This window comes from Lytechinus pictus, chromosome 2 (genome assembly GCF_037042905.1).
Source record: "Lytechinus pictus isolate F3 Inbred chromosome 2, Lp3.0, whole genome shotgun sequence".
Taxonomy (NCBI): domain Eukaryota; kingdom Metazoa; phylum Echinodermata; class Echinoidea; order Temnopleuroida; family Toxopneustidae; genus Lytechinus; species Lytechinus pictus.
In genome coordinates, this window is record NC_087246.1 from 61489576 (window position 1) to 61516050 (window position 26475).

Here is a 26475-nt window from a genome sequence, read left to right on the forward strand (position 1 = left end):
TTGTATACATGTGTATATTTTTCTCATGTTGTAAAAGCCTATATTTTTATATTAAAAATAATGTAGTATATATTCAGGATGAGATATTTGTATGTTAATATATAAAGACTTGAATATTTTTTTAAAGCTCAAATTACACAACTTATCAAAAGTCAAAGCCGATACATGTCATTTTTAGATGGAGAAATGTACACATTGATCACATCAAATCAGTATGGTTCGAAGCGGTGTATGTGCATCTCATATTGGATAATGTGTGTGCTGCAGTCTGTGTGTTGTCATGGATGCTGTATTGATGAGTTGACGGAATTCCAATTATTTGGACAGTGGAGAGCAAATATCACTAACATACATGTACATGATACATTCATATCAAGTGGAGATATTAAACTACATGCATGTACACTCATAGAGTGATGAAGCAGGGAGGATAGATAGATATTATTTGTGCAGTACATGAACATGTAAGGACAGTGATTTTCCATTTATTGGCAAATCAGAATTGAAAATCAGTTTTGGTTCTTTACTTTTCATTTAATTTAATTATTCATTGAATTCACATACATAATTTGCAAAACCCAATGCATGTTTTTGCTGTGTGCATCTTCTATGGCAAAATGGAATTCAAATTTTAGATCAAGTTTGATTTAAAAATACAGGTTTTCAGAAATGGAAAAGACCATTTTTAAAAACAGAAATCCATTGCACATATAGCTATGTATATAGTTAATATAGGCCCTACAATGCACATTTATGAAATAAGTGATTCATTTTTTATTTGACTTATCACAAGCATTGGTAAAGGTTTGATTATGTAAATAATATGAGTATCATCTACAAAAGTGTAGAGACCCTCATTTTTTTTATTGGTTGATTCTTTTTGAAAATTTGAATTTTACATCTTAGGATATTCTAGTCCTCTCCAATTAATGTTTTCCTTTTCTTTGAAAAGGATCAATTGAATAAAATGCACATGTACATATTTACAGCATATTTTACATTTCTCTTCATCAGAAAGCCTTTAAGATTATATCCTGATAATTTTAAGCCCATTTCATGCTTTAGAAATGGTTTTACCCAAAACTGGGATAAAATGCAGATATTTCAGTTTTGCTGATTCAGACCAAAATTAGTTTTAATGAAAATTGAATCATAAATTGTAGCTAAAATGTAGTAATAAACTAAAACTGGAATAGCAACCGACCTTGTTTTCCCCTGGGGTGGGGGGGGGGGGGCATTTATTATTTAACAAAATTTATTTTTAAAGAGAGAGTCTAAATCCTGTATAACTAGAAAAGGAATAATTGTTTTCAGTTACAGCATGCCATGCCAATATACATGTATGCGGTTTATGAATGCTAGAACTCCATAATTGGATTTGAAATATGATTTTATGGTGACACACTGGTACACAGACATTATTAATTGCATTGGACAAGTGTACTCTCTCTTGCTGCCCAAATTTTGACAATAATTTGCACTGGACTCTGTAATACAATCAAACTATGATATTTTAACATTATGGTAAACCTTGTGCACCATGTACATGTAACAAGCAATTAAAAATTTTAAATGGTTGCAGTTCTGTATGTTATAAAGTACCCTCTGTATTGATTCTGCGGAGTACAAGTGGGGAGAGAGAGAGAGAGATTATACCGAGTTGTTAATAGGGTATTATACGAATGCATTCTTGCATGGACTAATTAAAAATACAATAGGTAACACTGTTACCTGTAGGTGGGACTGATTATTGTTTGTACTAGTAATTGAATATGAGAGAAAATTCAGAACACCTTTTTATATTAAATACACATAAATGTTATAAAATCATGAAATCAGTTTAACATCCTAAAGATGTGAAAAAATAATTAATCTTTAAAGGTGAAAGGGGTGCCTTTTTAAGATTGTAAATAATGTTTTCAAGGATGTCTCTTATTTGCTCTGAAAACTAATTATGAATAAAAACATACACCCATTTAACGAGGCATGAAATGCCAACATGCTTGAACCCTTATCATTGTGCCATGGTCCATAGGAAACCACCAGAGTGCAACCGCTCAATTTCATTTTTATAATTGTTCCGCATATTTTCATATTGTTTGGTCAATGCCAATGATTTTGGATGAATTGCAGTAATATATTGATGGTGTTCGTCTGTTTCTAATGAATATGATGATCTGTTATGGAGTTTGATGTATCTGATTTCTGAGGATCTGTTTAGAATTAAAGAGTTAACATTGTGATTGTGGTGGACCCGGACGATATGTCTTTTCTGTATAATTTCATTTGTAAGTATTTTAACTAGATTACCATAGAATTAGTTCTAATTATTGTTTAAGTAATGCTGCGATTTGCTTGAAAAGTTCATATATTTTTTCTTTTTAGTATCACATTATGTACAGTCAGACCTGTGACCTTTTAACCAGGCAGAATTGTTTCATGGGTACATGGATTGTATTCATTGAATTAATGTGAGATTATGAAAATATTCTATTATAAAACATACTTATTTCTAAACAAAATTTAAGGTAAGTTTGAATACATGTGTATATGAAATTTTGGTCAGAAGCAGCTTTGTTGCCATACCAATCGGAGGATTTCCAAAGTATTAGATATCTTGACATCCAAATATAATAACTCTGTTATTGTTAACTTGTTCTAATGTATTAAAATATGAGTGTTCCAGTCACCTGACTGACACTGTGATTTGATACATGTCCTTTATTTATGTTGTCTCTAGCGATGGTGTCCGATGTGGATGTTCAGGCTCTACGAAAGGAATTGAGACAAACTCATCAGCAACGAGAAGAACTTCTACTCAAAGTCAAGGTATTTAAAGGGGACGTTTATCCCAGCATCAACTATTTTTACACGGAAGCGTAAAAATGAGAGTAAACATATAAATCAAGTTTTGACCCAAACTCATCAAATTATAATTAATTGTGTGACACCACATATAACTATAAGCAGCAGCTCCAAATGTTATGTGATTTTAATTTCCTCGCCCATACTCTGAACTTTGGTTTTGATTTAAACTCTGGTCTGAAGTATGGAATTAACTTCTTGTATGGCAAGCAAACTATGACAAAAATCTCTTTAATACAGTACTTTTTAAAAGTTATTTCCAAGCTCATTTGACACTTAAATAAATTATAATTGTATGGAAATAATAAGCATTATTTATGAGCAAAAGAGCAACAACAAAAAAGCAAAGAAACCATAAGAAACAAACAATGTAAACAAGCTTTTGATTTTTTGACATTTTCAGCTTCCCATAATTTTAGCACACAGTTAAACCATGGTCTATAGTGAAACTAGACTTCAGAATACTGGCCCTTAAGTCCTCATCTTCAAAAGTGGACTGAAGAATTGTTCATCATTCAATATTATGAAAAAAAACCCACATACATGTATAAACTATTAGTGGGACATTGACATAATTCTATTATTAAGCTGATTCAAACTGCTGAATGGTTGTGACAAGTCTCCCTAATCCAACTTCATTCTCAGGTGAAATGTGCATCAGAAGAAGATAGATGGATATTGATCTGAATGAGAATTTTTGTGAAATAATAAGTTTAAACCTGTCATGTTTAATCTTTGGATAGAATTTCCGGGAGAGTTCCCAACAATTCCAGGCCAGCTATGAGAAGGAGAAAACCAATAAGTGGCAACAGATTAAGATTTTACGCAAGAGTCACGAAGCTCATATGCAAGAGAAACATCAACTTATAGACAGTCTTCAGGATATCATTAGAGACCAGGAAAATAGGATTCTTGAATTGGAAGGAGGTGAAACAGGTGAGAATTAAATAGTTTATTCTAATTGAAGTACCTTTCTTAAGGCAGATGGTCCTCTAGAAAGCCAATTATGCAGAAGGTGCTGTCAGGCCCTATCCATCACCAAATACCCACAAATTGGTGAGAATTTGTTCAGGCTTATAATTACACGACCATTATTTTTCGTAATCATACCCTTAGACCCATTTTGGGGTAATTTCTCCAAGTTCTGCTCATGTGCAGTATGGTCTGAGTAGCAGATGAGGTGCACACTTTCAAAATCTTAAGTTTAAAATCTTTAGTTCATCTGGCTCACAGCCCAAGCGCTCTGCAGTGCCCGTGTGTCTGTGCGCAACATATTTGAAGGGAATTAATGAATAGAATTACCTCATTTTGCTTTTTTCTTGCAACCTTGGAGAATTCCTTTCAAAAGCTCTCATAATTTGAAAAAGTGCATGTACAGTACCTCCTTTGAGTCAGTATTCTTGCAGGGATATTACAGGTAATTTGCTCTCACACTGGCAAACAATACCTTGTATTTTGTGATCAGGGTAGATTTCCCTGTCAGAAAATGACAAGTATTTTGGGTTTTAAAATGGATCTGAAAGCACCTAGTGGGGGCCTGTAATAGACTTCTAATTCAAAATACCTTGTATTTTGTTGTGAAAGTAGATTTCCCTGTCAGAAAATACCAAGTATTTTTTTGTTTCCAAATTAGTCTGAAAGCGCGCAGTGACCTGTAGTAGGGCTCATGCACCGGTGCTTAGTCTTGATACATTGTAAAGGCAGGTTGGTTTGATCTCATGCCATTGCTACATTGTAGGAGGTACATCAACCCACTCACAAAGCATCTCAAGTCGATTGGAAGACCTCATTGATGCCCTTGGGGATCAGCAAAGTCAGGTGGCTGAAGCGAGAGAAAAACAATTCACCGCCGAGGAGGCCTTGAGACTGATGCAACAGAATGGGCATGGTGGGGGCGGGGACCCTCATCACCCCAGCCCTCGGGATGATGAGGATGATGATCATAAAGCAGTGAGGGGTAAACATAGCAACCAAGCATTAGAGTCGGGCCTGAGACAGCAGCTGGAGGAGGCTAATAACATGATCAAACAGATGCAAGAAGAGCAGGTGAGATGAATGATTGGAGTTCGAGATGTGATTGATCTGATCAATCACTAATATGGAAGTTCAAGTTTTGAGTGATCTAAGCAAACACAAATATGGGATTACAAGTTGTGATGGATCTAATCAATCTCATCTATGGAAGTACAATTATGATTGATTTAATCACTCTCAAATATGAATATGCAAGTAGTGATTGTTTTAATCAATCATGAATATGGAAGTACAAGTTTTGATTGATCTAATCAATCTCAAATATGGAATTACAAGTTGTAATTTATCTAATCATTTTAAATATGGAAGAACAAATTTTGATTGATCTAATTAATCTCAAATATGAGAGTACAAATTGTGATTGATCTAATCAATCTCAAATATGGAAGTACAATTTGCGATTGATCTAATTAATTTCAAATATGGAAGTAAAAGTTGCGATTTATCTAATAATTTACAAATATGGAAGTACAAGTTGTGATTGATCTAACCATTCACAAATATGGAAGTACAAGCTGTGATTGATCTAATCTATCTAGAATATGGAAGTACAAGTTGTGATTGATCTAATAATTCTCAAATATGGAAGTACAGGTTGTGATTGATTTAATCAATCTCAAATATGGAAGTACAAGTTGCGATTGATCTAATCAATCTCATATATGGAAGTAAAAGTTGCGATTTATCTAATATGGAAGTACAAGTTGCGATTGATCTAATCAATCTCATATATGGAAGTAAAAGTTGCGATTTATCTAATATGGAAGTACAAGTTGCGATTGATCTAATCAATCTCATATATGGAAGTAAAAGTTGCGATTTATCTAATAATTTACAAATATGGAAGTACAAGTTGTGATTGATCTAATCATTCACAAATATGGAAGTACAAGCTGTGATTGATCTAATCTAGATCTAAAATATGGAAGTACAAGTTGTGATTGATTTAATCAATCTCAAATATGGAAGTGCAAGTTTTGATTGATTTAATTAATCTCAAATATGGAAGTACAAGTTGTGATTTATCTAATCATTTCAAATGCGGAAGAACAAATTGTGATTGATTTAATCAATCTCAAATATGGAAGTACAATTTGTGATTTATCTAATCATTTTAAATATGGAAGAACAAATTGTGATTGGTGTGATCATTCTCAAATATGGAAGTACAATTTGTGATTTATCTAATCATTTTAAATATGGAAGAACAAATTGTGATTGGTCTGATCATATTCAAATATGGAAGAACAAATTGTGATTGATCTAATCAATCTCATCAGATATGGAAATAATTGGGTAGTCATGTTATTGGATTCTGTACAAAGACATTTTACGTGTTTATCTTTAATGTCTCAAACGTCTTCATTTTGAATGTGTTTGCTTTTACAGAAGCAACTCAGTGGGGTTACAGATTATGAGAAGGAGGTGGAGCAATTGAAGGAGGAGATGGGGAAACTAAAAGATGATTGCTCCAGGTATAAGAAGGAGGCTCAACACCAGGAGCAAGTCAGGAGGAGGGAGTCCAAGTCACTCAAGGTTTGTAAATATTAAGAGTGTGAATCAGTGATTGCCCAAAGGAGCAAGCTTGGATGAGTGGACTCATTAATTCAAAACAGTGGATTCATTAATAAACTTACAAATATAGCATGTTTGTGATAAAAGCGTGCCTTTCTTACTTGACGCTTTTTCTGTAAACATTTATCAATCACTACAGACCAAGCAGTTCTTTGCGCTCATCCACCTCTGGCTTCCTTGTCATTCCAAAAGTTTCAAAAACTTGGGGGAAAGATCATTTGCTTTTGCATGCCCCACTTTGTGGAATAGCCTTCCTGAAAACATAAAAAAATGTACCTCTGTCGAAACTTTCAAAAATCTTCTAATAAATTTTTTATTTAACTCTTAGCTCTTTATGCGCCTTGAGCACTCTACAGAGTGGATTTGGCGCTTTATAAGCTACATTATTATTATTATTATATGCTGAATTACCCATAATTGAGGATGAAATATGCCTAAACCATGAAACCACAGATTCAAAACCACCTTTGTGAATCAAGGCCCTAATGTCCAGGCTATGTCCTTCTTGGTCAGTGCTTAGACCCAAACATTTCCATGAGGATGTATTCTCTCTGACCTCACCTTTGACTGTATCTATTGTTGGCACTATTGATTAGTTCCCTGTCCCAACTGGACACCCTCAAGCCATCTATTGTTTGGAATGACATACTGTTGGAGGGCTATTGATTGGACTTGAGCCTTTGGGCTTCCTTTGTAAGATCCTGCTGCTTGGGGATCAGTATGTGTCCATGTGCAGTGATGGTGTTGATGAGATTTGAAGTGCTCTTAGACCATAATGGTGTGCTTTAAGGTAAGAAAGGATTAACTAGATGGGATTAAAGAGAGAGAAAGAGATAGAGAAGGTGGTTGAAGATAGAGGGGGAGGGTAGGGTATAGAGATTATTTGAGGGTGTCTTCACACTTTTTATTTTATTTATGCATTCTTATGGAGAGGGAGAGAGATATGGTGCAACAGCAACAACAAATTTAGACTGTATGTAGTCAATGGAATACATGTAAAAATATTGAACTGTATTTAAAAATATGTGTTCTATGTAAATTACCAAGAAAGCACATGACAAAACATGCATTATTAAGGTCAGAAAATGTTGCAGATTTTGAGAAAAAAAATATTTCATTTCAATTTGATTTAATTCAAGATTATTCATATAGGCTAAAAATATTCTTTACAATAGTGTAGGTTCATTGTAGTCTTATACATCATGAAATTTTACAACTTATACAAGTGTTAGCATTATCTTGAAATGTTATGATACCCCCAAGTATGTAACTTTAATAATGAGGGGAAATTAATCTTGCAATTGTCTAAAAAGATATAAACTGACAGGAAAACTATATGTGCATAATCATTTGTTAAATTTAGAAATTACACAGATTAACAAATATTGGCCATATTGTACCAAGTCGAAATTAGTAATTCAATATATGAGTAAAGTATTATTTAAATGTATACAGTGCCCATAGAGTAGGGAATTAAGGATTCTCAGTAATTCATTTTTGTCATCATTTAGTTCAGCTTTTGTTCTCTGTTTTGAAACCTAATGTAAAGAAAGTTAATGCATACAGGAAGAGGAGCAAAAAAGTTTTTAGAAATTCAAAATCAAATCGTGCAGAATAATCAGTCAAGATCTGTTTAGGACATGAGAGCCATGCGAGAAAGGGGTGGCTCTCTTTTTGTGTTTTCCTCACTCAATCTCTTAATGACAGTGGAGCCAGATTAGTTTCTGTGCAAATCGTTTCTGACAGACCACGTTCATCTATTGAAAAAAGCCTATAAAATGAGACTCTATTTCACTCATTGTATTTGTTATCAAAACATATTTGTGATTGTGACATCTTTCTCTGAAATTATAAACACAAGTTTCTTTTTTTTTTATCTGGGATCCAATGCAATTGCTTATTAATTGAACAAAAACATGTCTATTATTTAGGGTCATTTTATTAATTTTTACAGCAATCAGAGATTGAGAAGCAGCAGCTTCAGAAACAGTTGACAAGGTTACAGGCAGAGATGGCTGATAAGATGAAAGAATTAGATGCATTATCAGCTAAACAGTCGGATGCTGTGAATCAATCAGCTGGTAGGTATTTCATCCCCTTTTCCCTTCATTTCAGTTTTTCTTATTTTACTCCTTTTCTCTATAAGGGGTCCCCATTCACAAGTTATGCTTCTTCGTTGTCCCAAACCTACCATGCTATATTGCCTTTTGTCAAATTATTGTAAAATATTGTTTGATTTGTTACATGAACTTGAACTTGAACTTATGCCCCAATCATTTTGACATGTATGCTTGTCCTTGCCTATTATATATTTTGTAAAATAATGAATGTCTAGATTTGAATTTCAAAATAAAATCAAACATTTCAGATAATACACAAGTATGGCAATAAATGCTACATGTATCACTATTACCACCCTATCATCTTCCTCATGCAATTCATATGAGGGATTATAGTTACCATCAGTGGTCATAAGATGTTTTCATATGTCACCTGATGTTTCCATATGATGTCACATGATCATGTCACATGACAGGTATGGTTGAAGACATGGAAAGGATGAAGGATGAGATGAAGAAACAGATACGAGACTTGGAGTCCCAGCTGAGAGAGAAAAAGAGTGAGCTAAGAGAGAAGGAGAACCAAATTGCTGAATTAGAGGCTTATAAAGACAAAGCACAAATACTGGAAGTAGAGGTCTCGAAGCTGAACAATGAACTCTTTGATAGCAAACAGTCATCAGATACAGCTCTCATGGCATCTAAAGATGGACATCTCAAAGAGATTAAGGTAAGAGTTGCTCTCATTTCCCAAAATAAATTGTTTTGCATCCATGTGCAGTAACTTGTTTACTTTGTACCTTGTATAGATAGATTTTTTGTGGGTATGTTATTGGTTCAAAACCACACATTAAGCTTCATTTGTAGATTTGTTGATTTTTTTTTACTTCAATGATTGAATTGGAGCTTGAAAATGTATTAACGTATTTATGTTTTCTTGTTCTCACCATCTCATACAACAGAAATTGCAAGCTGCCAATAAGTCCAGCGCAAAGCGGATCAAGGAGCTTGAAGAGAAACTTGCCAAGAAGTCGGAGAATCTCCTGGACTCTGCTAAGAAGCAGCTCCAGGTTCAAGAATCCCTGGAGAAGGAGTTGAATGTGAAGAGTAGTGAGCTGGAGAGAGTCCAGGAGGAGTATGAAGAATTGAAAGCCAATCCCAAGGTTGGTATTAAGTAGGATTATATATGCCACATAGTTTCAATGATGAAAGTTTGAAAGTAGAAGTACAGAAGCGGTGAAAGTTGTAATATGAAAAGTTGTTGTAATAGCAGTAGTTAAATTAGTCATAGTAGCATAAGTAAAAGTAGTTGTAACGGTAGTAGTAGCAGCAATGTTAGATAGAATAATGATAATGATATCTATCAGAAATGGTATCTACCAATTGGTGAGTTCAAGTTTGGTGTTGGTGTTGGAAGCACGATATGAGATTTTGTCAGCTTCATCCCTGGACCAAGTTTATTTCAACTATTCTGCTATGGTAATGTAAATATCGGCACAATACCAACTCCAAGCTTGAAATCACCCATTGTAATATTGTTGAACAAGCCAATGAAAAGTTTTAATTGCTGAATTTAGAATTGATTTTAAAACAAAAAATTGACCTTTGATCGATTACAAGTTTATTGTTTCTTGATTTATTCTCCATTCATTTAAAAATGATTTTTCTTAATGTGACTTAATATACAAACTTGTCATTTCCCAACACACAATTCACTTTCAGTTAAAATTTCTTTCCAGAATTCCACAACACAAGTAGTTTCAATACCATACTTTATCCGCATTATTTATTTTGTAATCATCTCTGTTATTGTTTGAATGTTTTTTGTGTCATTATTACCTTGTAAATGCATCGCAATTCGGCCTTAGCCACCATGATGCCTTGTTGATTTTTATTAATAAACCATTTATCTATCTTAATCTTTAGATTGTTGAGGTTGAGAAACGAGTGGAGGTGGAATCTGAGGACGCTAAACGAGCCTTGCTACAGTTCAAATTGCAAAATAATAAACTTAAGAAAGATTTAAGTTCTCTGAAAGAAACCCATGCAGACACTGAAAAACAACTGGAAGACTCCAAGAATGAGGTTGATTCAATCGTACAAAAGGTAAGTTTTACTAATTTGACTTATCTTATGTACTTCATTTTCATTATGTTTAATGCATGTCTGTCTTTCAACATGCAATTTTCATATATTTGTGATGTTTGTGAGACTATCCACATATAAAGTTAGGCATGTAATTATTGTCTGATAGTGTTAATGTACATTTACAAAAGTCTCCATTCCTTTTAGCAAGTTTATTGCATTGATGGCATGTAGTAGTAATTCATCACTTTATTTGACATTCATATCGTGCAATATAAAGGAATAAATACAAACAAAGAAAACAATAAAGATAGGCATCTTTTCCTTTGGAATTCTCTTGTTTGTGCATGCAGACATACAATGGGAAATTGAAAAACTTGCTGTAAAGCCAATGGATGTGACTTTGTTAAGTTCAGTTTTCATGGTGCACAAATCGGGCACATAAACTCGAAAGATGCCATTGCCAATTAACAGCAACGACCAAATTTAAATTTTTTGCTGCAAAACATGCGCATATGTCCCAAAGTTTTGCCTGTCGCTAACTGGCGTCATTTTGAGTTTGATTAGTTTAATTTAAATTTAAAGACGTTCTTGCAAGCATTTCCTCCATCCAAGAACATCTTGAACCTGCAATTTTGCTCTCAAACATGTCTTAACAGCTTTATCATATGCGCAAGAACTTCTCATGATGTACAATATTTGCAAATTCTTTGTAAATTCCAACCCAGATCACAAAAGTTTGGCAAATGTCTTGTGGAAGGTGTGAAGTTTGCTGGATTATTCAGCCTCAGATTCTTGGAACACTAATGCTGTTCATAGTTTAGTTATGTGTTCTCCTTGTGTTGACTGGCTTTAGTTATTCCTTGGTCCACACAACATTACATAGTAGGAACTACACACTGATTCGCAAGCATTGTTTTACTCTATTGCCACCAGAAATTTATTTTAAAAACCTCAAAATTTGAACTTTGCCATTTATTTTACAATCATGTCTATCGCAAATTGTTTGCATGTCCTATGAAAACCATACTTCACTGTATCTTGGGGTTTTATTGGGATAAAGCAAGGTTAGTCATAATGTTCATAAGGTGAATTTATATTGTCTAAATATTATCCATGGGAATGTGCATTTTACTTGTGGTATTTTGATCATTGTTAACATATAAAATGTGTATATTATTGACGTATAGTTAAACATTGATGTATATATTATTGTTAAATAGGCAAGTATATGCATTTTGTAACATAGACAAGTATTTAGTGCATGTATGGAATTGAAAGGAAATATGTAAATTTGTGTAAATTATTTAAATTGTTCTGTATTTTGTTCCAGCTTGAAGAAAGAGAGCAAGAGATGGCTGAAGTTCAGCAACAGATGGAGGAGGAGATGAAATGTTTGGAAGAGGCCAAAGATGAAGAGATCCAACGCACAAAAGAAACGGCTGAAGAGGAGACCAGTTTTATCTTTCAGAAATACTCCTTGATGAGGACCAGGTTCAATCAACTTAGACCTGGACTACTGATGATAGCCCAGGAATATCAGCAGCTCAGGTCCATGTGTAGCCAGTTCCCTCTCATGCTTAGTAAGGCCATCGAAGACACTAAGAATGAGGTCAGTTAATTAATAATTTGTCATCAATAACAATTATAACATTATGCTTTTATATACCGATTAAAACGTTGTAATTGTAATGTTATCTTTAAGCGCTTTACAGATACTATAATAAGGTCATTGGATCCTGGCTTGTTCGCACACAATTGTGAGCACTATCTCCATTCCCTTGGGAGTGTTCCAATTAAGAGTTCAAGACTTGATTGCAAGGCACACAACTTGGGCTATTGCATCCTTCCAGGTATCCATTTAAATCCTTGGTGGAGAATGGCAAGTGAAACTGAGAGATATCGAAATGGTCAAGATTGAAGTATTAGTTAAAATTTTTCTTTGGTTGTCTTTGCATTTATTTTCTACTTATACACATCATGTTTCAACCACTGATTCTTGTGAATATTTCAAAATTATTTCTCCATCAAAACATAACTCATGCAGTGAAATCTTTATATCCCATCTTACAGATTGGTGCAAAACTCTCCAAGGTTGCCAAGCACAATGAAGAACTCCACAAGAAATACCAGAAGGAACTCCTGCTGCGTAAGAAGTATCACAACGAACTCATCGACCTGAAGGGAAATATTCGCGTCTTCGCTCGCGTTCGCCCTCTCATCAAAGAAGACGGAGGAGGTGCGAATGCCAAGTCTGTGGTTACGTTCGATGAGGATGATGATGGTCTTTTGAATTTGGTCAACAAGGGGAGATTTTCTACATTTGAGGTGGATAAAGTATTTAACATGGCATCTACTCAGGAAGAGGTAAGCACTCTATTCATTTGGTGTACCAACCCTTGTTCTACTTCTCAGATAGTCTTAATATCACATGGGCTAAACCCATTTGGTCTACGTTCAAATTGATCTAAATTGCCTTTTGGTTAACATTAGACTTGGTGTAATACCCACTAAGTCTAATCCTCATTTAGTCTTATATCCAGTTTGTCTAATTTCCAATTCATCTGATTATTTTGCACCTTGTAAAATGAAAATTTGATTGATCAACAGTTCAATACACTAAGTAGTGTTATACCAAATGTATTTTTAATGAAATGTGTTTAACTTTACTGTATATTAGACAGACTTGTGATTGGGCTAAATGGCAATTAGACCAAATGTTTAGTAGACCAGCTGGCTGTAGCTTCACCACACCTCTTCATAGTATATGGCCCTTTTCAGGATCATGCAAAAACAGCCCAAATTTTGGACCATCATTTATCTCTTTTTGGGGGGGATGAACTGAGAGACAATGAATATCATGTATCATTGTGATTTATTGTTGATGAGTAAAAATCATTTCCTGACTTTATTTCGTTCTGTTACATTCCACTGCTCCTCGCTCGACAATTTTAATTGGAGATTGTTTTAAAGTCAAATCATCAATCCTCCTTTGCAGGTGTTTAAAGAGGTTCAGCCATTGATCATCTCAAGCGTCGATGGTTACAATGTATGCATCTTTGCTTATGGACAAACAGGGTCAGGGAAGACATTCACAATGCAGGTAAGTTCACTGATAAAGTGAGTGATTGAATTACCAAATAATTTCATACACTTTGAACTTTGCAACATCCTTCTGAATGGAATTTGAATAGAAAGATAATGTAATAGGACTAAAAATACATTTCAAATTCTTTATTTTCCCAAAACTTTTTAGATATGGTAAAAATTGTTGATCAGTGTTTTGTTAATTTTTCAACTGACCAAAACATTTTCATATGCGAGACAAGGACAGGCAAAGGCCAAGGCTAAGGCTAAGTACTAACTAAGGCCTCTGCCAAGTGGTCAAGGTCAAGGTTTAGTACTGACTGAGGCCATGGCCAAGGCTAGTACTGACTGTGGCCAGTGCCAAGTGTTCTAGGACAAGGCTAAGTAGGGCTAAGTACTGAAGCCACAGCTAATGGCCCATGGACAAGACTTTGCCCTCTTAATTGTCCTCAAAGCCAAGGCCATGCACCCTCGGGGAAACACAAAATTGATGTGAATAAACAGTAGTGTACATCCAAGTATTCATGGAATAGAAATCTATACAATTTTATTGCCGTTTATCTGTCACAGGGACCATCAAAGAATCCTGGAATCAACCAGCGTGCCCTCAAGTTACTATTTGAAGACACAGCATCACGCTCGGATTATTCTTTCACCATCACTGTGTCTGTCATGGAGATCTATAATGAAATGCTCAGGTATATATGTTAGTCATGTGATAGTATACAACCAGCAGCCTTCGGAGGACCAGCTCAAGTTCTCACTACTCGAATCTGACCAGCATTATGCAGTATTCTGAGCTGTCAGTCTTGTAATGTAGGAATGAATACACACTAATTCACTACTGAATAATTTTTGCAACAATACCAAGAAGCAAAATATAAGCTAGAAAACGGAGAAAATTCATTTTCAGGAATGTCTTACGTCATGCAGTCATATAAACTTTAAGGATTTGTCCATAAATAGAAGTCTCACCTTAGTCAGGTCGCGACAAACCCGCTTGCCCGGGGCAAGTGAAAATGACGTGCATTTCTCAAAGTCAATTGCCCGATCGGGCAAGTGGTTGTATTGGAAATAAAATAATAAAATATCAGTACACCATCTAAATTTCAATATCTTTTGGATAATCACAACTATCTCTCATATTATGTCAAACCAGTAAAAAAAAACAGTGGAAACTGATGTAAAATCAGCGCCAACTACCAATAATTTATCGCCAGGTACCTCGTTCGAAAAACCGTGCCATCGCATCTTATGTTCTATGTGTGCAATGACTGCATGCGCATGCACTAATACTATCTTGCGCAATTTGCCAAAACCAAAAAAAAAAATCACAAAAAGTGGCTAAAATTTCACATTTTGCAAAAATCCATGAAATGGCCATCTATTTTCCATATTACCTTGAAATTGTTTTGATTTAGTTGGAAACTACCGAAAAAATTAAGATTATTCAGCTCTTTTTTTACCCTCTTTCTTGACTCTGATTTATGATGATGTTACACTCGGCAAATGTTTTTTATTATTGTGGTCCCACATGAAGACTTTCATGGTGTTGACCAAGTGTAAAATGATCAACGATTGTTTTCTGTTAATGTTGCATGAAAAAAAAACCATGAAAGTCTACAGTGGGACTACAATAAAGAAAAACATTGACCGAGTGTTAAAATGATGAAGAAAAGACAAGAGAGAGATGAATAATATTCCTAAATTTCTTGATAGTTTCCAACTAATTAAAAAAAAAAATTCAAGGAAATATGGAAAATAAATGACAATTTCATGTATTCAAAGATGCAAAATGTGAAAGTTTGGCCACTCCACTTTTTATTTTTTTGGATGATTTTTTTTTTAAAAACATAAAACAATCTTTTTCAGAGTCAATAAAGAGCTGAATATTTTTCACTGGCTTTTTCTATAGTTTCCAACTAAATCAAAACAATTTTAAGGAAATATGGCAAACAGATAACCATTTCGTGGATTTAAAGATGCAAAATATGAAATTTTAGCAACTTTTGGATAAGGTTTTTTTAAACCTTAATCGCCCATTTATAAATAGCGAAAAAAAAAATCAAAATAAACGTAATGACTCAGGCCTACGTTGCTGAGTAAACTTTTAAATGTGTGTTCTTTTATACTATACATGATTCTCAATCGTTGTTATTTTGTATGACCTTTAAAAATAATAGTAGTGCCATCATAATAAAATCATAAAACAAATTGGGCAAGCAGTTTTTCTATAGGGCAAGCAAATTTTTTCATCACTTGCCCAACAGGGCAAGTGACAAAAAAAATTGTAGAGGCCTGCCTTAGTTGTACTTTGAAGTGTAAACCTTTTCTTTTCTATTCATTAGGGACCTGTTAAGTGATGATCCGTCCAACAAGTTGGATGTGAAAATGTCAACAGAGGGCGGGCTTTATGTTCCTGGACTCAAAGAGGTTGAAGTCAGCTCTGTTGCTGATATCAATAGGGTAAAGTTTCTCTCAATTTTCTGTTATGCTCTTCTCCATACCAAGCTTCAATTTTCCAGAAAATCTGGGGAACACATGTTCGTATAAATCAATTTCAAATCTACAAAACATGAAAAATCAGCAGATGTGTAAGAGCTTTACTTTTCAAGATTATATATTGTCTATTATAACTTTTTTCTTGTTTGTTTCCTAAAGATAAGGAATAGTTTAAAAGTGTGATGTAATACAAGCTGTCAGTTCATCTAAGAATGAATGAAACTTTGAAAAGGAATTCCCTTAAGAGTTACAAAAGCTTAAGATGGAACTTCAAGTGGAATTTAATTGTAAACCTCATTTAATTAATGAAGCAAAATGATCAAAAGGAATATGATTGAACATACATGTATAATTGCAATAATTTAAATGATTTGATTGATTTACTGAAATCATTTTCAGGTATTTGCAACTGGTCACAAGAATCGTGCCACAGCAAGCACAGACATGAATGAACACAGCTCAAGATCACATGCGTTACTGTGTGTTAATATCATCGGAAAGAACAAAGTATCCGGGAAGCGAACGAAAGGTAAGCTAGAATAATCCCCGCTGTCTGTGACTTTCCCTGACTTTTGTGAATTCATGAAGGCATAAGCATACAGATTACCAATTTCATCTATTCATTAAGTCCTCTCCAAGGGGCTTGGGCTAACTAATACAGCTATCCAATTTATCATAGAGTTGATATACATAATGATCAGTGAAATCAATTGCAAATATCAAATTATGATCAATCAAAAAGTTTTAGGTAATGAGGTCAGAGCTCTGCAATCAGTTGCTAAATACGAATGACCAATCAAGAGCATTGATGCATGCACACTCTGTTTAAAATACTAACCGGGAACCAATCAGTGCAGTTCTTTCTTATTTGCAATTCATCACAAACCTTTGTGTCATGGAGCCCTGGGCCCCGTCTGACAAAGAGTTGCGATTGATCCAATCAATCGCAACTATTGACGTCCAGCAATGTCAACATGTATTATGCATATTTGTTTAAAATATTTTCTACTTATGATGCAATCGTAACTCTTTGTAAGACGGGCCCCTGGGGTGAGTGAGAAAGACAGGGAGAGATAGTCAAGAAGCAGGAAGATGTGAAAGAGAAATCATACATATAAAATTGAACAAAATATTAGACATGGAATGGTTGTAGGCATAATTTTTCAATATACATAGACAAGTTTAATAGGATTGTTTTAATTTAGTCAGGATCCAATTTTTTTCCTCTTGCAGCTAATCTTATTATAATTGCAAGCCTTTAGGTCAGACAGGAATTACCTGATATTTTGAAACTAATCGGTTGCTTATTTGCTGAAGTTATAATGACTATTAACACTGTAGTTTATGAAGGGAATATAATCATTCCTTTATATATTGCAAATTATATAATGGTGCTTGCAGAATAAAATTCTCAGGGGTTTCCACTTGAAACATTGCATGCACTGAATGCATGTAGGGCCCCACAGCCCAGATTTTTGCAGACCTCCTCAAAGTTAAATAATCAGTCCTTTTAAGTGTTCATGGGAAATCTGATATAAGTCAGTAAGTGTTTATATCAATTATTTAAATATTTGCAGTGTCACTGACTTTTCTCTCTTAATTGTCTAGGTAAACTCAACTTGGTAGATTTGGCTGGTTCAGAACGAGTCAATAAATCAGGATCTGGTACAGACACCCAACGATTAAAGGAAGCTCAAAGCATCAATAAATCCCTGTCTGCTCTGGGCGATGTCATCCAAGCCCTGAGAGCTAAACAGGGTCATATACCATTCAGGAACTCTAAACTTACTTATCTCCTACAGGAATCTTTAGGTGAGTTCTCAATTTACTCCTTGCAATAGGCACCTTCAGAATTGTGATGCAATACGGAGCCTTGAACGCATTGTTTTCTTATTTTGCGTCATGTTTGCAAGCTCACTTGTGAAGATGCAATGTCAAATACCAACACCCTTGTTGCAATTGGTCAGGAGACAGTACATGTCGGTAGAGCCACATGGTTACATTCACATAGGCATTTTCAAGTTGCATGCTGTATGTTCTCAGCATTACGGGGAGATGATAAAAACATCAAGGGTGTGCATCTGAGGAGGATGCATAATAGATTTGAGAGGATGATAGATTCGCCCAGAATTGTAAGAAAATGAGGCGATGCAGAGATTGAGAGCAGCTGTCTAGTACATGTACAAAACAGCAGTCTAATCAAAATTAATTCATCACAGAAGTAATTGCTTTGCAAATCTAGAGCCCCATGATACCACAGGTCCGCGACCAGTGTCAGCTGGAGGCATGAGCAATTATGGGGTGTGTTTCTTGAAACAAGTACCGGTAGTTATTTTTACTGACTAATTTGCTTTGAGCCAATCAGATGCCAGGATTTTGGTAGCTTTTAACAGTATTCAGTGGAAATCACAGAATATCTTGTTTCTTGAAATGTTCACCAGTTCATTATTTGTCACCAAGAATTATGCTATGTTAATTTTGTCTTGGACCTAGGTGGCTCTACGCTACTTATCTGTGATTGTAGACAGTTTGAATTACAAAAAATACAGTGAAATAATATAAAATTTTGCATCAGTGGAAAACATGCTGATCAAACCTGTTTGCATTGTTTACAATGAAGCATTTGCTTATGAATATCAGCATGTGTCAATGTGTCTATAAAGAGTTTCACTATTTAAATTGCTTTTTCATGTTTCTTTCATGTTATCAATGAATTTGAAATCTGATGTTTAGAACACAGATGAATATGAAATTTTGCATTTTTTAAAATTGGAAAATTGGGGACTTTAGATCAGAAAAACTGGTGATAGACCAAGTGATCATGAAAAAAAGTTTAGGGGAAACAAAAGAGACAGAGTGACATAATTCCAACTGTCTAAAGACTGTGTCTGTATGTATTTTCAGGTGGAGACAGTAAGACATTGATGGTAGTCCAGGTTTCTCCCGTCTCAAAGAACTCTGGAGAATCTCACTGTAGTCTTAGCTTTGCTCAAAGGGTACGGAGTGTGGAGCTGGGAGCAGCAAGTAAGAGAACAGACACAGCTGAAGTAGCTGCGCTCAAGGATAGGCTTTCGCAATATGAGGTAAGGTCATTTTTAAGATTATAAATTATTAGATGTCTTTACTGACTGATGAGGCCGAAATAAAATATGTTTGTTTGCCACAAGGGGAAAAATTATTAGGCTGGGGGGGAAGTGAAAGGAAAGGAAAGTCATCACTAGAAATAAAAAAAGATGTCACTATGTGTACAAATGTCAAAATCACTGTTTTCTATGCTAATTGGCAATTTTGTTACTGTTTTTCATTTATCCTATTGCTATTGTGTTTGAGATATAAACTTTTAAAAGGAGTTTTTTAAATATGCAAATATTACCAAGTTAGAAGGGTAAAATTTTATTAATTTTTGTGTTTTTTTTCCAGGATGTTCCGACATCAGCATCGTATTCCACCCCTGCCAGGTCAAAGACTCCTACATCAAAAACACCAAGGGCGACACCAAGACGGTGATCAATGAATTCCATACACCTCATCATTAACATCAGCATCATATTCCACCCCTGCCAGAATAAAGACTACTACATCGAAAACGCCAAGGGCGACACTAAGACAGTAGTCGATGAATTCCATTCACCTCAGCATCAGGATTAACTTCAATTGGTGATAAATGGCTGTGTCGAGAAACTCATGTGCTGTGTATAGTTTGTCTTGTTTCTATTCATCTGAAATAAATTAAGCATAAAAAGAATTAATGCAACTCTACAATGATGATGAATGTGCTCCAAATTGATTCATTCATCACCAGAGACTTCTCCATGGTAACCAAACAATGATTCTTGCAACAATATCATCAGCAACTCTTCTGATTTATCAAGCAAATTTAACAAATACATCATTCTTAGAGGAAAACACAAATTTCATTATGTTCTTCAATATACACATCTCCATGGTATCCTACCAATAACTCTTGCAACAATATCATCAGCATCTCTTCTTAATTTTCTCAATCAATTTGCATAAATACATACCGTATTATGATGAAAACGTAACAAATTGTTTTTCTGATATGTTTCATGTATTTAAGAGTCTTTGTTTCAAATAGTTTTTGTTTACTTTTATGATCTGTTCCTCCTATTTATTTCATGTTTACACTCCAATGTGATTATTTCCATGATGAAAAAGAATTAAAAAGCAACATATACTTTAGAATTATGTCTTGGTGTTCATCAATTTACACATCTTCATGGTAACCAATCATTGATTCTTGCAACAACTCTTGTCCATATAGTAATTAATTTGAATAAATGATAGCCATCTTAAGAGCAAAACATATTGAAAATTTTCATATAGAAACTCCGTGCTTGAGAGAATCTGAAGGAGTGAACTGAAGTGCTTCATTTCAGAGTTCATAAAAATATGTATATTACATATTTCATGATCACTTTGACCTATGGAAGAACAGAAGTGGTCACACTAAAAGTTTATCAATTTTGACAAGAGATTGATCTTTAAATCAATTTATCCCATTTGTTCATATACAATGTATTATCATTTCCACTTGTGGGTACAAACATCTCGTGTATGTTTTTTTTTTTCTCTCTCTCTCTCTCTTCCAAATGGTAGATGTTCAAATCATTTTGTGTATGAAATATACTTGTAAAACATCTCACATGAACTTGTCACGCTAAGGTTAGCTATTGATTGCAAGTATGAAATAACAATTCCGATCCGTCACTCATCTCATGTGCATGCAACCATGATCTTGATTGGTCATTGACATTTTGTGATTGATTGCGAAGCTTTGTTTCACAAGGACCAGATTGATCATATCTGGGCCATATAATATGGACAATTACAAGTGACATTTGCAATCGATTGTAACTTTTTTTTACATGGTTTACTATAGACATATGGTCACACTTTAATGTGCAATTGAATGCAGTTTTATGTACTAGGGCCCTGATATCATTAGAATGAACAGGATAATTTTGTGATTCTTAAAATGATGTTGATAATTAGTGGTAAGTCTGATTTCTATGTATTGAAAAGTATTTATGGTTATGAAAATCATGCTCTGCACTGTCTACTGTCTTAGGTCACAATTTGTAATGAATGGTTAACATATGGTTCTTCAATATCTTGAGCCACTTTTATCTATATGTAACAATCAACTGGCTGGCATTATGTTAATAATAGTGTTTTATATGTAAATTGTAGATCTTATATTTTTAATGTTTTTATCGATATCATGAATGTAAAGGAAGTTAGCAATTTTCTATTTATGTGAATAAGTGTGTGCTGTAACATTTACTATAGAAAATAATATATGCTTCAAAATATGATTGATTTGTTACTGGGCGTATGTAACCTCGTATGCTTCAGGAATTAATAATTTATGCCTTTCAAATTATTGGGAATATTTTCCTTTGTAAATCATTCAAGTTTGCTGAATCAAGAAATACTTCAAAGACATATTGACCAGTAAAGACATGGAATGTTCACTGTAATTCACCATTGTGTGATTCAGAATTAAGGTTTAAGAACTTGCTTAAGGTCTAACGTAACTGGCTCTCTTCAAATGGGCAACAACTATAAATTCACCAATACAAAGTTTAAACAAATGAATATATGTGTCATGAGTGACACTTAATGATAATAATGATATTTTATTTTATTTTGAGTATACAAATGTAAAACTTATTGAAGTATAGTGCAAATATTCAATGAAAATATGAAATATGCCCATTACATTTTAAGTGTAATATCATGCCTTTCATATCGTATTCATTGCGTTGCAAATCAAAAGGTAGTAAGGATCGTTGTAATATACATGCACACTGCCTTTATTCACGAAATTACACAATATACTGCATAGGAAATAGATACTAGTACATTACCTTTAGTATTCATTTTTAACCTCATAGATTTAGCAATCAGTACTTAACACTTTGTGCTATGCCAGTACTTATGTATATTCTGTTGTGCAGTCATTGCAGTGTTGATATAATATGTAGCTATCAGTACTTACTAATTTGCACTGTGCTAGCTTCCAGATCAAATGAAATAGTTGTGTAGCAAATGTTGTGCCAATTGATGTGTATGTAAAATACCAAAGAAATGAGCTGAAAACATCAGTTGACTTTGATGGAGAAAATTATATAACGACGTATGGAAATTTTGAGCTGATTTGTCTATTTCACTTTTTTTAAACAGCCATGCATCAAGAATGATGACTAAAATTCATCCTTATTTGGAGTGGTTGACTTATTATTAGTTATTGCTCTAAGCAGATCAAGGTATTACGGAGGGATTCTGTGATTATTCAGTTTCAATTTTAATTTATTACAGATTGTACCTCGGTAAGCCAAAGCAATTGTACCAATTGGGATTATATTATTCAAATTGATCAATTCTGATGCTGTTCTATCAATATATTATCAAAACATTTTGATGCATTTGGGCGATAATACATGAATTCTATTTACATTATATATACCGGTAGTTGAAATATGTCATCAGGTAAGAGGGTATGGTTCGAACGAATATCTATCATTATATTAATGTGTGCTACAATGTAAAATGTAAAAGCATTATAAGCTGCCATGTTTCCCGGATGTCAAATTTACAGAAGCTAAGTACCATTCTACTGGACGAGATGGCGATATACTTAATCTTGTCTTAAACTTGCTAATCATGTTGGCATAATTTACATTGCAAGTTGACATTGAGACATCGAGTATTTTCCCAACTTGTCTTCTGAAATGTTACAGATCATCATGGCAGCATTAGTTATGTAACTCATTAAAAGTTGACGAGGTATGATAAATTATGTTGCCATGACGATGTGTAGCTTTCAGAAGTCCACTCGGGAAGATATCATTTGTCTCTATGTCTACCTACAAGGTTAATAAGTCAACATAATATGGCTATTGTAAGTCAACTCGACAAGATAAAATATCTGACTATCTTGATAAGTACATGCAGAAGAGCACTGAAATTTAAATAATTTTGATCATTGTTGTGCTGCTTGCTTTTGGGACAGCCTAGTTAACTACAGTGCGTATCAAAAAAACGGGACAGTTTTGAAAAGTCTATACAAAATTTGTTTCAAATTATAATATCTATATTTTGATGTTAATAGATGCTCTTAAATCTTATCTTTGAAATGCAATTTAAAAAAATAAATTTTGTTCATGCTTGAGCGAACACGGGACGTTTTTGTCGGGGATTCAAAAAGAGGCTTGCGCCAGAATGGCAGAATATGAGTAATAGATGATCAGACTTCTTGCTTATCAGCAGACTTCCTCTTAACCTTTTCATTATCTGTGCCATAATTTTCAAATTGTGCTGTCAAATTTTATTTACAAATTTATTTATTTATTTACTTGAATAATTTTGTTCTTTTTTTCAATTAAATCTCTTTTACCTTTGATTTTTCCCCTCATAAGGAAGAAAAGAAGACTTTTTGTCAACCCAAGCAAGAAGATTTACATTATTAATTGGGAAAACTTTTAATTATTAAAATCCTTTTATTATGTGAAACAAATTATGTTATGGTACCTTTAAAAGACATGAATCTTTTACTATACAACTTATGTGGATTGAATTGATGTTTCCTCTATTTTTGAACCCATCTTGGGAGTGTTTCATCAACATTTTTATCCGACAACTTGTCAGATCTGACAGCTTTCCCTGATTCTGATTGGCTGAGATGTACTGTTTCTATGGTAATTGTCAGATAAAATCCTTTAATGAAACGCTCCCCAGGTCTACTATCAATTTGGTCTAATTAATCTTGGTGTCAGAGAAGAGATTCTATCATCTATACTTAACTATAGGCTGGAGCTGTTTGCATTTCTATGTCTTGCAATTTGAATATGTAGCTGTAGTGCCTTGTACATGGTGTTTGACTGCAACACAATTATATGATTAAATGCTTGTGTGACATAAGTATTTTCGAAAAGATACTCTTAGTTCACATTTTTTATCCTTGGTTTATATCTTTAAAAAAAACAAGTAATAGTGGTCACTCGTTCAATATATGTTTTTCAATTCACTTATTTTCATAATTAAATGAATTTAGTAATGTAATATATTACAAGTTCAGTATAAACACATGCGGTAAAGCCTTTATGGGTGATATTTAGTATTCAATGTGTTTTTTCCTGAGTGATAAAAAATAATGCAGAGAGTTCAGGTTGCCATTTTTTTTCTCGATTAATTTATTGTTGTCAAATTGCTTCAAAGAATACTTCTACATACTAATTCCCAGGAATACTGTAATGTGCTGGGAGAAGTCAAGCTGTTTTATTTTCGGTATGCTTTGATGTAACTAGTCAGTTGGTAGTTGTGTGGCTTTGCTCTTTTATGTTTTTCAACATTTCAGTAAATTTAATGTATTTTCAATGCAAGCACAAAGGTAGTATGTTTATTTCGGGACATGTATATGCTCTTATTTATTGAGATTAATAGCTGTTTAAAGAAATCTTATCTTGTAAATAGAATTAATATATTCAGATTTCTTTGAATGGATTTATAGATATACTTTCTGGGTATCGTATATTTTTAGTCATTTTATAAGTATTACCAATAGACATTCTTCCTTGTCTGTGAAAGATATGCATATTTCATTCATTGTGAAAACTCAATTGCTGATATTTTCCTTAAGATCATTTATTTCAAGTGTAGTAATAATATTCCAGTCAATTTACTTTTAGAATGAACATTATTATTGAAAGATCATTATTGTGATGTGAATATACAATTCCCTTTTTTTCTTCTTGAATATATGATATACACAATGGGGTAAAAATGGAAACTAATTAGGCTCATATGTTTTTATCATGTTGAATTCTCAGTTAGTTGCATTCCTTTCTGACAAATTGGATCTTCATATTTTGGAAGAAGATTTTTTTTTTGGTTAACTATATTTCTTTATTGATCATTGTAAGAGATGAGAATTAAAAATAATCAAACTAGAACATTAAATACCATGCCAGTTACTTTCATTCTGGCAGTTATATTGCTCTCTTTCATTTAATAAAGAAATTTTCTGATGGGAAATAGGCGGGCAGTATTTAATTTATAATCTACATTGACAATTAAAATTTAAAAGTTATGTTATGTCATATTATCTGAAGAGAAATAAATACAAAGATGAATGAATTTGATTTTTCTTGCTTTCATGTATCTTGTCTTCATTTTTTTGTGTTATTCTAATGCCATTGTGATCATTTTATCCCCAACTTATGTAAACAGAGCAAAAAAATGCACACCAGTTTTTTTTTCTTCATAGTGCTCACTGAGACATTTAGCTAAATACGTAAATTGATTTAATCATTTCAGTGAATTACATTGTGCAACTAAGTATTTTAAAAAATAGTATTTGTTTGATCTTTATGTTACAGTTGATATTCTTTGATTCAGTCTGTCTCCATCAATGATATTAAGCAAAAACAAACAAATATGTAACTCCTCAAATTAGCTGGTCAATTTAACCACTGATATTAGTCTTGGAGGGGTGTTAGGGGTTTACCACCACCACCCCCATAACACTCACTTTTCAGAAAAGGAGGCTGGTCTGTAAAGAAATAAAACTTCAAGAAAGAAACAACAATGATTATTATATCAACTAATAATATGCAATGGTTGAGGTTGAAACAAAAGCACAAATAAAAAAGAGATAAACATAAATAAGAATAGAAATCCCATGAAGCACAATTAAATGAAAATAAATGTGGGTGTGTGTGAATGAAAAGAGCATACTGCAACTGATGAGAAAATGTGGGAAGAGGGAGAAGGAAAACAGAAGAAAGAAGTAGTGAGAGTGACAAAGAGAGGGGAATAAGACCTAGAAAGGAAAATAAAATAATAGAGATATAGGTATGCAAGAGAAAAAATAAAGAGGAAATATAGAGATCAAGTCAAAATTTAGGGGGAAAAATAGGAAAGGAAAAAACGAGCGAAATAAGAGAAAATATGTTTAAGAGTAAAAGGATCAAATTGTGGGAAACGATTCGGGTGATATATCCCCGCTGTCCCACAGGATATGTCACAATGTTCACCGTGAAGAATATTCAAATGTTAAGCTTCTGCTGAAATGTTTCAATTTCAAGATTTATTTCACTTGATAAAAATAACATATACAGGTAAATAAGAAATACATAATGACAAGAACAAAACAAAGTAACAAAAATGATAATACAGTAAATAGTGTACAAAACAGCTCGAGTGTGGACTGGCCTGGGGACTGGCATTAAAGATCTGTTGG

The 26475-nt window shown here is 33.7% G+C and overlaps 1 protein-coding gene across 1 annotated transcript in view; it reads left to right on the forward strand.

Moving 5' to 3' along the window:
- The window catches only part of LOC129253854 (kinesin-like protein KIFC3), a 35570-nt gene extending 10195 nt beyond the window's left edge, over positions 1–25375 (forward strand). Inside the window, exons 5-21 of the mRNA XM_054892284.2 lie at positions 2741–2829; positions 3609–3801; positions 4604–4911; positions 6289–6435; positions 8429–8555; positions 9011–9264; positions 9497–9697; positions 10461–10640; positions 11953–12231; positions 12693–12986; positions 13618–13722; positions 14277–14404; positions 16055–16172; positions 16608–16737; positions 17817–18020; positions 19113–19291; positions 19629–25375. Of these exons, the coding sequence (XP_054748259.2) occupies positions 2741–2829; positions 3609–3801; positions 4604–4911; positions 6289–6435; positions 8429–8555; positions 9011–9264; positions 9497–9697; positions 10461–10640; positions 11953–12231; positions 12693–12986; positions 13618–13722; positions 14277–14404; positions 16055–16172; positions 16608–16737; positions 17817–18020; positions 19113–19291; positions 19629–19715 (3023 nt within the window). The 3' untranslated portion in view covers positions 19716–25375. The remainder of the gene's footprint in view (positions 1–2740; positions 2830–3608; positions 3802–4603; positions 4912–6288; positions 6436–8428; positions 8556–9010; positions 9265–9496; positions 9698–10460; positions 10641–11952; positions 12232–12692; positions 12987–13617; positions 13723–14276; positions 14405–16054; positions 16173–16607; positions 16738–17816; positions 18021–19112; positions 19292–19628) is intronic.
- The last annotated feature ends 1100 nt before the right edge of the window (positions 25376–26475 follow it).